Source organism: Theobroma cacao, chromosome 10, assembly GCF_053813885.1.
Source record: "Theobroma cacao isolate CCN51 chromosome 10, ASM5381388v1, whole genome shotgun sequence".
In the NCBI taxonomy this organism is placed as follows: domain Eukaryota; kingdom Viridiplantae; phylum Streptophyta; class Magnoliopsida; order Malvales; family Malvaceae; genus Theobroma; species Theobroma cacao.
In genome coordinates, this window is record NC_142648.1 from 8,649,456 (window position 1) to 8,666,394 (window position 16,939).

The 16,939-nt window shown below is 35.1% G+C and overlaps 1 protein-coding gene and 1 pseudogene across 1 annotated transcript; one reads left to right on the plus strand and one right to left on the minus strand.

Moving 5' to 3' along the window:
• Window positions 1-3,155: 3,155 nt before the first annotated feature.
• On the plus strand, window positions 3,156-6,786 carry LOC148760350 (rust resistance kinase Lr10-like). Its single transcript, XM_088802768.1, has 3 exons — window positions 3,156-3,982; window positions 5,423-5,449; window positions 5,543-6,786. The coding sequence occupies exons 1-3, from the start codon at window positions 3,265-3,267 to the stop codon at window positions 6,634-6,636; spliced, it is 1,839 nt and encodes a 612-aa protein (XP_088658894.1). The 5' UTR covers window positions 3,156-3,264; the 3' UTR covers window positions 6,637-6,786.
• A 1,088-nt stretch (window positions 6,787-7,874) lies between these two features.
• On the minus strand, window positions 7,875-11,819 carry LOC148760351 (rust resistance kinase Lr10 pseudogene; annotated as a pseudogene).
• Window positions 11,820-16,939: the final 5,120 nt, after the last annotated feature.

Below are 16,939 nucleotides of genomic sequence, written 5' to 3' on the forward strand. Positions count from 1 at the left end.
TCTTGACCAAATAAAATGTTATTCGTGATCAAGATGAGTGCCATCTTGGTTGTGTCTCTCGGTCACTCAAAGTTGCCTCCACGAAACGTATCAAGGAAGGCCTACAGCTTAACGCTTAGCTGCCCGTTCCAGTATCGTGCATGAATTCTATCCGTAACAACCTCGTACGGTCTCGTGAACACATTCAGCACTCGACCAAACTTCAGTCCGGTGATAAGGCAGAACTTCTGCTTTGATATGCGCACCTCGCTTTTCCTAATGGCAAACGATAGCTCATGCTCCATTGAATCTGTCACAGTGATTCGACAGATCATGATGTTATGCAAAAGACCAACAGAGAAGTAGCTTTGCAGATATACTTCCAGCAGCATTCCAAAGCATGTACGCTTCACTACATCGTACTCCTCTTTCTCTTTGAGGGTCTTGTTGATGTAATGCAGTTACGACCACTTACAGTGGGTGTTAATAGCGACATTGAATGCCTACTTCTCCCTCGACACAATAAGCAAACTATCAAGATCCTCATATTGTCTAGATTGCATTTGCAAAACATGGCACACATGCACGAGTGAGTTAACCCATAATGTGGTAACACGCCATGCATATAACGTAAAATGTGGTAACACGCCATGCATATAATGTAAAATGTTGTAACACGCCATGCATATAAAGTAAAATGTAGTAACACGCCATGCATATAACGTAAAATGTTGTAGCACGCCATGCATATAACGTAAAATGTGGTAACACGTCATGCATATAACGTAAAATGTTGTAACACGCCATGCATATAACGTAAAATGTTGTAACACGCCATGCATATAACATAAAATGTGGTAACACGCCATGCATATAACGTAAAATGTTGTAACACGCCATGCATATCAAGTCAAATGTTGTAACACGCCAACGCTGACATGCCAGCAGCATATGTTATGCAAGAGACCAACGGAGAAGTAGCTTTGCAGATATACGTCCAATAGCATTCCGAAGCATGTACGCTTCATTACATCATACTCCCCTTTCTCTTGGAGGGTCTTGTTGATGTAATACAGTTGCGACCACTTACAGTGGGTGTTAATAGCGACATTGAACGCCCACTTCTCCCTTGGCACAATAAGCAAACTGTCAAGATCCTCATACTATTTGGACTGCATCTGTAAAACATGGCACGCATGCACGAGTGAGTTAACCCATAATGTGGTAACACGCCATGCATATAACGTAAAATGTGGTAACATGCTATGCATATAATGTAAAATGTTGTAACTCGCCATGCATATAACGTAAAATGTGGTAACACGCCATGCATATAACATAAAATGTTGTAACAAGCCATGCATATAACGTAAAATGTGGTAACACGCCATGCATATAACGTAAAATGTTGTAACACGCCATGTATATAACGTAAAATGTTGTAACACGCCATGCATATCAAGTCAAATGTTGTAACACGCCAACCCTGACACGCCAATCACTAAAATTCCTGTGTCCTTACACAAACTGGCCTAAAATACCTGTGGCATGTGACATGTCAATCAGTGTAATTATTGATCCGTTACACGAACTGCCCTAAAATAACTAATGTCGTGACACGCTAAAAACCCCAAAAAGCAGTTTACCCACTACATGCCATATCTATTGTATTTCAAAACTTTCGTACGACCTTAAAATCGAGAAAAAAATAGTTTAAACATAACAATTGAAAAAGATTGACAAAACACGAACATATCACACAAACCTAGCAAAAAATCAACGAACAGAAGAAAGTTTTAAAAGTTTTATTTTTAGATTGACTGACCTCTTCACTGATAACCGACATTGTTGCTGTGGTGGTGTCAAGCTTGTAAAGAAGAAAGTCGAGCACTCTGCTATATTTGGGAATGAGAAAGAACACAGATGTTTGCTATTTCTAGAAAATATTTAATTAAAATGAAATGGCCTCACAATTTCCTTTATAAATATTCATTTATTGAATTAATTCAGTTGAAGTCCAATCGATTTCCTTGTTATTTACCTGCTTTTTTTTCCTTTTTCAAACCATGTGTGCCACACATCAATTGCCATGCCGTGTCACACACTCTAAACCCTACCGTGTCACGGATCTCCATGGAGTCTAACAAACTCTAAACACTGGCATGTCACAGATTGCCTCCATGGCAAGTCACAAACTTTGAACGCTGACGTGTCACAGATTCCCTCCATGGCGTATCACTAACTCTGAACCCTGGAATGTCACAGATTCCCTCCATAGCGTGTCACCAACTCTGAACTCTGGCGTGTCACAGATTCCCCCCATGGCTTATTGCGAACTCTAAACGCTGGCGTATCACAGATTCCTTCCATGGCGTGTCACCAACTTTAAACGCTGGAGTCTCACAGATTCCCCCCATGGCGTGTCATAAACTCTGAACGCTAATGTGTCACAGATTCCCTCCATGGCGTGTCACCAACTCTGAACTCTGGCATGTCACAGATTTCCTCCATGGCGAGTCACCAACTCTGAACTCTGACGTGTCACAAACTCTAAATCCTGCCGTGTCACAGCCCTGTCACACATTCCCACCATGTCGTGTCATACATTCTCAACATGTCGTTTCACAAACTCTAAACCCTGCCCTGCCACACCCATCTCACATATGGCCTACTGTAACACGACCATTTCGTGCTTTGGATTCACATCTTTCTTCTTTCGATTCACCACTGTATTAGGGATTTCTGGTTTCACATCATTCTCCAAGCTTTCGATTCATCACGACCAGTTCCTCGTTCGATTTAATATCATTCTTTTCCTATTATCTGAATGTCATGTCTAAAATCTCTGAAAAATCATCTCATACAACATTATTTTGTTTTGCACAAGCTTCGCGAAAAAAATGATGTTTTGCACAAAATTAGATGTTCGCAATTTCTTTACATATTTATTTTCTCATTTTTCGTCTGTTTGAGAGAGCGTTTCAACGAAGATGGCTCATTAAAGGCATTTTTGTCTCAAAATCTATTCTTGTGACTAAAAACAATTAAAATTATCTAAAAACTTATTTACAAAAACACGTTATTTTTAAGGGCTAAAAAAAAATTTTCCTCTTTTCTAATTTATGTCATCAAAAATAGCAAAAAACTAAAGTATAGCGTGGAAAAGATGTGTTGACTTGGTAGTTGGAGTCTTCTCCACTCTGCTTCAATTTTTGGTTTTAAAAGCATTGCCTCTGCCTCAGGCGATAAGTAAAAGGCGAGTTCTCGTACAACTGCCCAGACTAGATGCAAATGGTAATTATTCTCTGTCACTTCCTCTTGGTATTGAGTGCTTCAGCAGTTGGTCTTGGTCCAGTCTCGCCAGATCAAGATGCCTGCGAGCCAAAACACTGCAAACCCGGCCAGCCATCCGTCCGGTACCCCTTCCGGTTGAAAGGCCGCCAACCGGACCACTGTGGCTCATCTGGGTTTGACCTGTCCTGCAACAACAAGAACCAGACGGTGCTGGAGCTGCCCCGTTCGGTCAAGTTATTGGTGAAGCATATAGATTATGTAAACCAGAGGATTCAGGTGTATGATGAAGATGGTTGTGTCCAAAAGCAGCTTCAAAATCTTACCTTATCCGCATCTCCTTTCACGTTCGGCTCAGACACAGTTCCCTCCTATGACAGCAAACCGGGAAACTTCACCTTGTTCAATTGTTCAATTGAAGATCAATCGAATGATTATTATAATTACTGGAGATTTTCCTGCTTAAGTGTGCCTGGCTTCTACGTTAAATACTTGGATTCTGATTCTGGAGGCTATGACCTGTTAAATTGCAGCAAGACTATAGATATCATTGATATTCCTCGAGGGTTGATGTCTGACCAGAAAAACAAGTTTTACTTCAGTTGGACCAACCCGGCGTGTGGTTCATGTGAAATACAGGGCAAAGGATGTCGACGCAATACTACCAAGGCCTTGGGCATAGAGTGCTATTACATCCACATGGATCATAAAGGTGCCACATACATATGAGTTTTTAAGTAGTATTGTTCTGAAATATGAATTTTTTTAATTAAAAGAAAATGAGTCAATCAATGTATTAAATATTTAAGTATTTTTGAAATATGAATTTAGTGTTGTTCACCCGTAATTCTTCTTTTTTCATTAAACCTGATCTAAAGGGTCTATGCTTTGAAATCTAAGCCAGGGTCAGTCAGGTTCAATCCTATACATAATTTTATTATTACTATAAATAATAAAAGTATTTTTATATTAACATTTTAATTTTTAAATTATATTTTAGATTTTAAAATATTTATTATCTATTTGCTAATATTAAAATAATCTCATTCCAAAAAAAAAAAAACCAAAAATAAAAAGTAAATGGAGATTACAAATATGAGTCATTTTGATATCTTCTGTTTAAGTATTTTGTGCTTTTCTTGGCAACTTTGGGGAAGTAATAAGGGACTGAGAAATGGGTCATTTTGGCTTTAAGATAGTTTGACGTTCACTAGTTTGACGTTTACCTAAAGTTTGTGATCTACGTCGACTAAGAGCTTGTTTCGTAGAAAGTGCTGTCAGAACTAGAATTGTCTTAAAAATATTATAAACAGAGATTAAAATAATATTTGATAAATTCAGAAGATTAGTTGATCGTAAGATTAAAAAATTATTTGATAATATTTTTTATTTAATTTTGATAAATAATCAAAATAAAATATTTATCTTTATAATTAAATCAAATTGTAAATTTTAAATTGAAATAAATGAAGCTTCTTCTTAATTGGAAATAAAAATTGTCATCAAGTGAAATAATTACACTAAATGAAATAAATAATAATGTGAAGTAATATAATTCTAAATGCGAAAATGAAAGTGCAGCAAAAATTGTATTGTTAAAACTCATTTATGCTATAGTGCTTCATATAATTTTATAAATTATTATTCAAATAATATAAAAAAAGTTGATCAAATATTTATTATTATACATTGCAATTAATAATTTTTAATGAAGTTTTGATTTATAATTTTGTCTAAAAATTATAAACCTCGTGTATAAATTAAAATTTGTAAAATTTGAGATCTAAATACCTTGTTTATGCTCTCTTCTATTAGCAAAAATAAGTTAGGTAGAACTTTTTGATGTAAAAATTACTGCCATTATGGGATAAATTAGGCTTCCCAAATTAGGGTACTAAACATGAAAACCAACTACTTTAACTTACAGTTCCAGCAAGAAATTGCTTGGTTCATATTAAATCAATACTTGTTTTTTACCTATGATTTAATATCATTTATTCAAAATCTTGTAATTAAACATTAATTTGCGTGGCCGAAATCAATTTTGGATGTTTTAGAAACTTAAGGGAAACTATATATAGAGTAATGATATAGGATTATTGTACTGATGTTGAGAAATATAGCATGCTGATCATTTTTTAATGTTTTCCAGGTGCAAGAATGAAGCTAATGATTTCAGGTACATGGTTGTTCCATACATTGATTTTATGTTGAGAAAAGAAATGATCTGATGAAGCATTGTAATCTCTGACTAGGATCATGTTATTTGCAGGTTTAACCATAGGATCACTTCTCCTTTTATTGAGTGTCATTGGACTCTGTTGGCTGCACCACTTGAATAAAAAAGAGAAAGAGGGCCAACGCAAGATCGAACAGTTTTTGGAGGATTACAAAGCTCTTAAGCCCTCAAGATATTCCTATGCTGATATTAAGAGGATAACAAACCAATTCAAGGAAAAACTTGGACAGGGTGGTTATGGTACTGTGTTCAAAGGAACACTTTCCAATGATGTTTCAGTAGCTGTTAAGGTTCTGAATAACTTCAAGGGAAATGGTGAAGAGTTCGTTAACGAAGTTGGTTCAATGGGAAGAATCCACCATGTCAATGTTACTCGCTTAGTTGGTTTTTGTGCTGATGGGTATAACCGAGCCCTTGTTTATGAGTACTTGCCAAATGAGTCATTAGAGAAATTCATATTTGCAGCCAAGGGTGAGAATCGTTTCCTTAGTTGGGAGAAGCTTCATGAAATTGCTTTAGGCATAGCCAAAGGCATTGAGTACCTTCACCAAGGTTGCGAGCAACGGATCCTCCATTTTGACATCAAACCTCACAATATTTTACTGGATCAGAACTTCACTCCTAAGATCTCTGATTTTGGTTTGGCTAAGTTATGTTCCAAAGAGCAAAGTGCTGTTTCAATGACAGCAGCAAGAGGAACCATGGGCTATATTGCACCTGAAGTATTGTCTAGGAACTTTGGAAACGTCTCATACAAATCAGACGTTTACAGTTTTGGAATGCTCTTGCTTGAAATGGTTGGAGGGAGAAAGAATATTGATGTGACAGTGGCCAATGAAAGCCAAGTGTACTTCCCGGAGTGGGTTTATAATCGTTTAGACAAAGGAGAAGAATTAGGAATTGATATCGAAGATGAAGGGCATCACAAGATAGCCAAGAAACTTACAATTGTTGGACTTCGGTGCATTCAGTGGTATCCAGTTGATCGTCCTTCAATGAAATCTGTGGTTCAGATGTTGGAAGGAGAAGCAGACAATCTGACAATGCCACCAAATCCTTTTGCCTCTAAAGATGAAAAGAAGCCTAAGAAGCCCATTAACAGAGAGCTAGCAGCTATTTCTGAATAAGAAGAAAAGCAATTTGCAGACTGCAGCCTTACAATCAAAATGAGTATTAAGCAATTGTTGGACTTTTGGTGTTGTGTATAAAGAATAGACAAATGCTTCATAACTATGTAGGCCATATTTTAATATCTTTCAATCTGAACAAAATCAAAATTTAATACTAAAGGACAAAATCTATATATACACGGAATGATTTTGATTTTCGGAGGATGATTATATCTATGCGTAGTTGCAATGAAGCTTAAAATATCAAAATGTTCAAAACATACCACAATGCTTAATAGAAAAATAAGTTAATATATATATATATATATATACACGGAATGATTTTGATTTTCGGAGGATGATTATATCTATGCGTAGTTGCAATGAAACTTAAAATATCAAAATGTTCAAAACATACCACAGTGCTTAATAGAAAAATAACTTAATAATTCCAATAGATAGAAATAGAATCAAAGTAGATAGATTGTTTTAATGATTGAGGCTTAGAAAGTTGACTTTTGCACAATTCTAATGGCAAATGTGCTTGGCTTGCTTGTATTGAATAGCCAAATGCTCAAGGAGCTTAGAAATACATCAAATATGAAGTGTCTATGGTAAACAATATTGAAAGCAATGGTGGCTCTCTAAGAGCTTGAACAAATAGCTATGATACTTATGAATTAAAAGAAAATGTTAAGGGCTTGAAGATTTGAATTTGAGTTTTTAAATTGAGCTTTGTGCTGTTGAGTTATGTTGTGTGTTTCTTGAATTGGATAGTGCCTTCTTCTATTTATGGGTATTTTTGCCACTTGTAAGTTCTCTTCCAATAGCAATTAACAACTTGAATTTTGGCGCAAAAAGATTTCCTTTCCCTTCCTTTCTCAAATGTCTTCTATTATAGATCAATAAAAAGTTTTAAAAACAATATTTTGACTGCATACTCTTAATCTTTTAATGTACGACAAAAACAACAATAAAACATTCTTACAAGTTACAAATCAAATTTTTTGTTTCAATGTTTTTAGAATAAAACAAAATCGAATCCAAACATAAAAAAAAATATGAAACCTCTCCCAACCGATACTTATAATTACTTCATCTGATTTTCCCTTTCTATAGATGTCCAATAAGAACCAAAGTAGTATAAAGTTGTGTGTGAAGCTAAAAGGTACATTGCTACCTTAGTGTAATAAAATGTATGTTGAACAAACAATACTACAAGGTAATAATAGATAATTATTTTATGGGCTTGTCTACTACTTCTTATTAACATGATCTTTTGACATTTCGAGAGAAAAGAGCAAATGTTTAGAAGGCATTTTCAAAAGGTCAACTTCACTTTGAAGCATCTCAAGGACATTGCTCATTGAAGAGAAACAAATGGGCTTCATCTGTATGCACCAAAGAGCAACTATTACCATTTTCCTCGCAATTTTCTTTTCATCATCGATAACATCACCCAAGTCTACTTTTCCACCTTGATCAAAGTGGTCATAAATCCAAGAAGGGAAGTATATTTGACTTGACTGTTCAACTGAAACATTCAATTTTTTCCTTCTTCCCACGATTCCCATCAATAACATTCCAAAGTGTAAACATTAGCTTTATATGAGATGCCACCTAGGAATTTGTGGAATAATTCAAGAGCAATATATCCTAATGTACCTCGAGCTATAGTAACAGACACAATACTCTCATTTACAGGATATAATTTTGCAAGTTCAAAATCTGAAATTTTTGGGATAAATTTTTTGTTTAAAAGAATGTTGTGTGGCTTGATATCAAAATGTAAAATTTGCATTTCACATCCTTGATGCAAGTATTCGATTCCACGAGCCACTCCAAGAACAATCTCTAACATTTGTTCCCAATTAAAAAAAAATGTTATTGTCTCTAGCAAATATGATTTTATCCAAAGATCCATTTGGCATGAAGTAATATACAAGATGTCAAGCTCGACCTTATAAAATACTTGCTATGTCATTCATGTGATTGACAATATGCTTGCATATTAGGAAAGCCTCGAAAAATCATCAAAAGTCGATATTGTACCAAATGGTACTATTAAGTTGAATTAAGTCTCGAACTAGTCTAAATAGAGATCTTAAGATGAAATTGAGAATTTTAAAACCCAGAATGACTTAAAATGATGATTTGGAGTTCGAGGGCTGAATTGGAGTCAATTTGAAATTTTCATGATCCGGGGGTAAAATGGTCATTTTGCAACTCGAGGTTAAGACATGAGTGTTGGATGAAATTTTTGACTAAGATTGATCATTTGGAGTATAATTTGAGTTTGAAAAGTGAAAAATTTTAATTCCAGCATTTTTTGAGCATAAAGGGCAAAATAGTCATTTTGCTACCCTAGGGGCAAAATTGTAATTTTACACACCCAACACTTGTCCAGCATATGGAATTTATCCAAAATTATCATGGATAATTGAAGAAATTTATATGGTGGAGAGAGAAAGCTTAATAGTTAAGAAATTAAAAATGGACCAATGGTAAGGTGACACATGGTAAATTTTTGTCCATTAATTATTTAGCTTAAAAATCAGCACAAATCAGCCCATTTTCTCTTCATTATGGCCAGCCATAGTAAGAACAAAGGAAGGAAAAGAAAGAACAAACCCTAGGAGGAAAAATTGAAGAAAAAATGTGGGATTTCAAGGGATTAAGCTAATAAAGGTAAAATTTTGTGATTTTATCTTGTGATTTACATTACCCATGCTTTCTTTTTCATTTTTCATGCTTAGAACTCAAGTTTGCATGATGAACCCATGCTGGTCGAATTTGAGAGGAGAGGTTTTGAGCATTGATTTTGCTAGATTTCAAGCTAATTAAGTGTTTTTGGTTGTTTGGTAATGGAAAGTATAAAAATCTAGCAAGGAATCACTTTGTTCTTCACAAACCCACAAGAGGCCGAATTTTCTAGGGAGGATATTGAGGCTGAAATTGATGATATTTCATGATATTTTGGTGGTATTTAATGATTGGTGAGGCTAGAAATTTAATGGAAAATTTTAGCATGAAAATTTGAATTTTTACCTAATGTATAGACATGTGCGATTTATGATTCGGACCGATAAATTGAATCATATTCACAATCATTGAAGTATTTTAAGTATAATTGGAGTGTAGAAAGTGAAAGAAATTGATTTGGAGTTAAATTGGAGGTTTTAGCCAATTACACCGAGAATAGTACGAATTAGGTCGAATACCGTATTTAAACGGCTATTCGGACATTTTGCATCACATTTCGTGCATTCATATAGATTTATAGAGCCTGAAATAGTTTATGATAATTTGACACAATTTATTGAAATTTGTGTCATGTATGATGTATAGGTGGTGAGCCCTCTAACAAGGGTAAAGAGATTGTGCCCGAAGACCAGGAATAAGAGTATATCGAACTCCTAGTACAGTGAGTAACCTTACTATCGTCTTAATTATCTAAAGTGAATTTTTATCCGATTTTGTGATTTTATGAAAAATGAGGTTAAATGATAAATTTTTGGTTTCATAAACAAACTGTGATTAAATGAAATGATTTTATAAATTGTCTTGAAATTTAATGATGGCTTTGAAAATAGAGTAATTGGAGATTGTGTTCATGTGTTGTAAATTCATGGTTTGAATCGAATGGCTTATGACAATATTTGCATGAATGGCTGAATTGGTATTTCTGTTGAAATATATGAACTGTGTATTTAGCCTTGAAAGGCTGTGAATTACAATAATTGCCATGTCATGCTATTGCAAATTTTATTGAATTGGTGGATTATATATTAATTAATCACTGCAGTAGGGGGTTTCTGTGGACCAGCCTTTTAGAGGGGCACGGTAAACCATATTATTTCTTACCTCGATCGTAGAGGCGCGTAGGATATCTCCTGAGGTAAAGTTTAGGGTTCACTTGACACTAAACCACCACGTGAAGGAGAACTCAGCCAACGTCAAAGAACGACCGTGATGTCCAACGAAAAATGTGTTTGATGCGAAATATGAATTTTTAACAGCCTTGGCGGACTTGGTTGGATGCCCGACGCAAAGTATCACCGAGTATGAGTTTTGGCACGAGCCAAAGTTTTAAGAAATTCATAAACCATGTTGATTACTCGATTTATATGAATTGATTTTATTTGATTGAAATCAGTTGAAAGGTAATGAAATTACAGTATAATGACTTATTTTAATTGTCTCCATTTACTCTATATGAATTGATTTTATTTGATTGAAATCAGTTGAAAGGTAATGAAATTACAGTATAATGACTTATTTTAATTGTCTCCATTTACTCGACTTTAGATGGTATCTGTTTACTCACTAAGATTTTATAATCTCACCACCCTCCTTTTCAACCATTTCAAGCCTGAGGTAGCCTGTGGATAGCAGATATCGTCAGGGATTATAGTCGACTTTACTACAAAAACTGTAGGTTTACTGCCTTTGTACACTTTTGTTCCTTGTGAGCCCACGAGTCACTGTAAAGTAAATTTCATATCCCAATTATCTGTATTATAGTACGTATGAATTTATTTAGCTTTTACATTACAAAAATTATTTACCGATGACTCTATAAATATTGTTTTACAAGAAATTAGAATATTTTATTGAATATTTTTATTTTATTCAAATAGTTGCAATATCATTTTTAATAAATGTTTTAGACACCCAAATTTATTTTAAATCATGAAATATGTGTTTTCACTCATTTACTATATTTTTAGTTAGGTTCGGAAAATTACGAGGAAAAATGACGAAAACGCCCCTATGAGGCGAAAATTATTTTTCCACGGTTTTGAAGGGGAAAAAGCTTAAAATTCTTTAAAAACCAGGTTTGGCAATGATTACTCACAGGGGAGATGAGAAAAATGGTACTAAAGCCTTACGGGGTTCCGGTTGGTATTCTGGGCAGTGAATGTCTATCGAGACGTCGCGGTGGTTGTCACGGGCTTGAGGGGAGTACCGGGTCATGACACAAGAGCTTGTTTTGATCCTTCCACACAAAATCCAATAAGTCATGCCACATTAACATGATGAATCCTATCAATGGTAGCTATTTCATTAATGAAATCTTTGCTCTTACCTTTTGACTTTCTCAATAATTTTATTGCAACAAGGTGACCACTTTGAAGCTTTCCTTTGAACACTAATCCATAACCTCCTTAACCAAGTTTATCTTTAAATCCTTGAGTCATTTTTTTTAATTTAAGAATAAGAGTACCGAATTGGCACGAAACTATTTTGACTTTGAAGGAATTTTTTAATGATATCATCAATGGACAGATGTCTCTTTTGTAATTTATACGTGACAAGTGCAACCAAGCATAATGTTCCCAGCAAAACTCTTACCAAGATAATTCCTCCTTCAAAAAAATATATTATAAAAAGAAGAGCACATTAGAAACAAAAAGGGGAAAGGTATCAAGAATATTGCACATGATAGTCATGTGCTTAGAAGAATTAGTTCATTAGTTAGTTAGTTAGTCAGCCAATTATGATTTTAGTTAATTAAATTAAGTTGAAGACAATCTTGTATTCAAATTTTCTAGTTTGTTTTTGAAAAGTATATATAAATTGCCTTGTAATCATTTGTTGAAATAACAAGAATCAATTAAATTTTTTTCTATTCCTCAATCGTTTACATGGTATCAAAGCAATTCGATTAAGGTTCTTGCTATGATTCTTCCAAATTTCCAGCCTTTATCCTTTATTCAAAATTGAATTCACAATTCCATAATTCCATCATTTTATAATACGGTTCATACTCAACTCACAGCTTCAATCAAACAAGTTAAGTCAGATAATGATTTAGAGTTTAATCCTTTTGAATTTATTTCTTCTAAAAGCATTTTGAATTATCCACCTAAATAAAATGGTGTTGTTGATAGTAAACGCTAGCATTTATTGGTTGTGGCTAGATCTTTTTTGTTACAGTCTTCTTTGCTTGTAAAATTGTTGGAAAATTTTGTATCAGTGATAGCCTACATTATTAATAAAACACCATATGAAATATTGTTTCACAAAACCCATTTTATTAATTACTTCTTAAAGTCTTTAGCTGTTTATGCTTAACATCAACCCTATCTCATAACAAAAAGAAATTTATCCTATGGGAAAATTGTGTGTATTCATAAAATATCTCATTGGCATAAAAGAGTCTACACTTTATGATTTGATTACGCAGAGGTCCTTCATTTCTAGGGATGTTGTATTTCGTAAAAGTAATGTTCCATTTTAAAACTTGAAACATGACTTTAAAAATCTTATTACTATCTTTACAGTACTTAATTTTAGTTCTAATGATTGTCTTTATGAATTTCATATTTTTCCAACACTTGTTTCTCATAATTTCACTTTTCAATGACACATCACCTTCCTTAGTTTCTAAATCCCCTAATGTCATGAGCCAACATTATATAGGGCTATGACAGGGTAGAATTCTCTAGGGGACCAAGTCCATTGTACTTTTAGGGGAGATGTCCCTCTTTTACATATTGTAATAGCACTTGGTGGCGTCTTTGGAAATGCTTGTTAAGTCTTTAGGGGAAGACCTTTTAGGGAAGGAATGTCCTCATCTCACGCCTTGTAACGGCTTTTGGTGATATACTTGTAAAATCTTGTAACTTTTTTATTAATAGTGAGCAGTTGACAGATTATTGGGCTAACTCACTAATAAAGGTATATTTGTAGCAAACCATTTAGGGCTCCCTTTATGGTTCGATGATGGAGTGTCTTGGTCCCTTTGTACTTATCTTGATATTAATAAAACATTTTCTATATGTGGCTCCAATGGTTGTGTACATTTCCTTCGTTATGCCCTATGATTTTAATATTATGTTTCCTTAAACTAATTTGTGGCTATTATTGATATTTGCTTAAATATAAACAAGTTATTGATTAGCTTGTGTGGAAGCATCCATCCAAGCATTGCACGGACTATTGCATACTTACATGAAAAAGTGTAGTTCGTGATAGTTGGTATTAGAGCATGAGTGAGACATGCTAAGTGAAAAAGCAAACATGGTGACTACACGGAATGCACTAGAAGACCCTCAAAGAATTAATGAGTTAAAGGTCATGGTGGTCGCAATAAAAGTTCAGATGGTTCCGCATGAGTGGATAGATGAAATTGAGACAGTCTAACGGGAATTGTCTAAGATGAGAAATACTCTGAGTGATGAGATCAATGATGCATTGAGCACTCTTCAAAACGAGTTTGGAGAATTAAAAGCTCAAGTAAATCTCTTAATTATTGTTGTAGGTAATACCGGTGCAAACTCAAAAGATCGAGGGAAAGGGGCTAAAGTGCCCTAGCCTAAGTGAGAAGAAAGAGCCAGAGGTGCGAAAGAGCTAGGGAACTTCATTTTTTCTATTGAACAGTACTTCCAAGTTGTGCACAAAAAGTCGAAGGAAGACAAGATCACAATAACCGTAATATATCTTACAAGGGATGCAAAGTTATGGTGGCGTTCCAAATTTGTTGATGGGAAGTGCCACATGAATACTTAGGTGGACCTTAAGCGAGAATCGATGAATTAGTTTTTCCTTGAGAGTGTAAAGTACATGGGTTGGCGGAAGTTACGAGAGTTAATGAAAATTGGGTCAATACAAGAATTTGTGAGAAACTTCTCTACCTTAATGCTAGATATTAGGGACATGATCGAGAAAGATAAATTGTTCTATCTTCTCAAGGGTTTAAGACCATGGGCAAGGACAGAGTTGCGCTGACAGAAGGTGTAGGACGTGACTTCAACAATGACGGCTATTGAACGTTTTACTAATTATAGAGATAAGTAAAATAAAAGTAACGACCCTCTATTAAGAATCAATAGCTCAAGCTCAAACAATGGGGCAAAATTCCCAATAGTTAGTAGACCTTCGCGTGGGGGAAGAGAAAAGAGACCACTCGCTAGAAACACACACTAACTAAGAACAATTAAGTCGTGGGGCTTTAAACCTTAAGCCCCAATATATTGTTTTCTTTATAATGAACCTCATCGGGTAGCAAACTACCCATATCGAGTCGCTCTTAATGTGATATGTACTGCTAATGTGGAAACACCTCAACCCCAAACCCTAGTTGAAGAAGTTGAGGAGGAGTTGACGTGAATGGATTCAATTTGGTTCTTAGTGTCTTACAAGTGTAACTAGAAAACATGAAGAAAGAGCCTCAATAAGGTCTCGTGCTTGTGGATGTGTTCATGAATGATAAAAAGACCAAAGCCATACTCGATATGAGAGCCTCTGTGTCATGACCCAATTTCCAGGCCATGACCGGCGCATGGGCCCAATGGACATAGCCCACTAAGCCCAACCAAGCCTATCTATGTGACTCCATTCATCGATTTCATCATTCGTTCTTGCCACTGTATTTCATAATTCTTACTAACGAGTATGTCAAAACTTTTCTATCGATACCATATATTCACATTTATATGATTCATAATAATGTCATCCGTGCCATTACATAGTGGCAACATTAAACAATATAAATATCTATTGCTTAAGACATATACACGTCTTAACAATTTACATCAGGGCATGTGTGTTCAACAAAAAGGACTCTAGACTTCCAGCGGAGCAACTATAGCGAAGGTACAGTTATGGAATGCCATTGATACCTACCAAAAGATGGATACAAGCCTACAAGGACACCTCGACCTAGTTACCAGCTGCCTCTTGATATGAAAACATGAAGTTGAAAATGGTGAGTATAAACCAAGTGAGTGAATAAGAAAGGGAACAAGCAAACAATAAGAAATGTTTAACGAAATCATGATGCATTCATTTTTCAAAACAATGCAATTTATTTTTGCTCTTATTAAAACCCCTCGTGTAAACCCCACATGAGTAAATCACCTTATGAAAAGGGTCCATGCTCAACAAAGGATTTGGAGAGTGAAAACTTTAATAGCATTCATGCGAATCAAGTTAAATAAACGACAGTCCTCGTTGTAGCTGAAAGGCATTCTCGCTGCACCAAAGTTAGGATTCAAGTTATTAGCCAAACTAGGGTTTCATAACTGGCCGAGGGTTTCTCACCAAACCTTATCATTTCAAACTTAATTAATTAATTCCTTAATGTTAAAAGTCCATACTCAACTATGGTACCAAAGAAGTGGAAAATAGTCAGCAACCGAACAAAATAAGGAACGAAACATAAAGTTTTTCGCTGTAGCGAGAATGAATCTCGCTGCAGCGAAATTTATACCATAAAACAGAAAGTTTCTCGCTGCAGCAAGAAGCTACAGTAACTTTCTCGCTGCAGCAAGATTCCAGCCAGCATTACCCCTCCAAACCCGAGAGTTTCTCGCTGCAGCGAGAAACAGAGCACCAAAGAAATATTTTCGTTCTTTCAAGAAAAAGGCCATCCTACTGAAATGACAAAATCAACATAATACACATAAAGATTTCCAAAGTTCAACATGCCAAATTCATATGCATTTCAACCATAAACCATATTCATGAGTTTTCATTTTCTAAACATATATACATATACATACATGGATAAATACCAATACCACTATCATCTCATCTAGCTCATATGCATCCCCCCACATTGTGCACATAGTCGGAGTCATCGTGTGCATCCCCCCACATCGTGCACAATTAGTGTCATCATGTACATCCCCCCACATCGTGCACACGGGCACTTTCATCATCCAACACCCTCACCACCGTCATCACCGACATGTGCATCCCCCCACATCTTGCACACTCACGGTTATCATTATCACACAATGTCAGCCATCAATGCACAACATATATGTATATCAACACAACGACATAGAACAAGAATCCATAACAGCCACATGTTATATATAAAGACAATAATCAAAAGCTTGTTCCCAAGGTACCCATTTTTAAGAAAAGTTGAATAAACTCATTCAAAAGCATTGTGCAAATACATTCGCATTTCCAAAATAGTTTTGAAATGCAAGTTCACTCACCAGTATCTTGTTGAACCTTTAGTCGACTCTACTTCTCTAATTGTCCAAATGGGGCGATGGGGCTTCGTTGGAACCTATTATCACATTAGCATCACCATTAATTCAAGCCACATACTTATAAATTCTAAAAGCTTCTTCTTAGCTAGCTTTCAAATTGCCATTTAAGTGGCTATCTAAGTTCACTATCTTAATCACTCTAAAGTGAATGAACAACCCCAACTACCAAATCACCCCCAAGTCTAAACACTAATAAGTTTCAACACTAAAACTCAATTCTAGTGTACTACTCACCTTGGTAGCTTTGTATTTGAAATTATTTCCAAAAACTTCCAAGCTATTATTGAAGCTTCCTCTTTCTCTCTCTA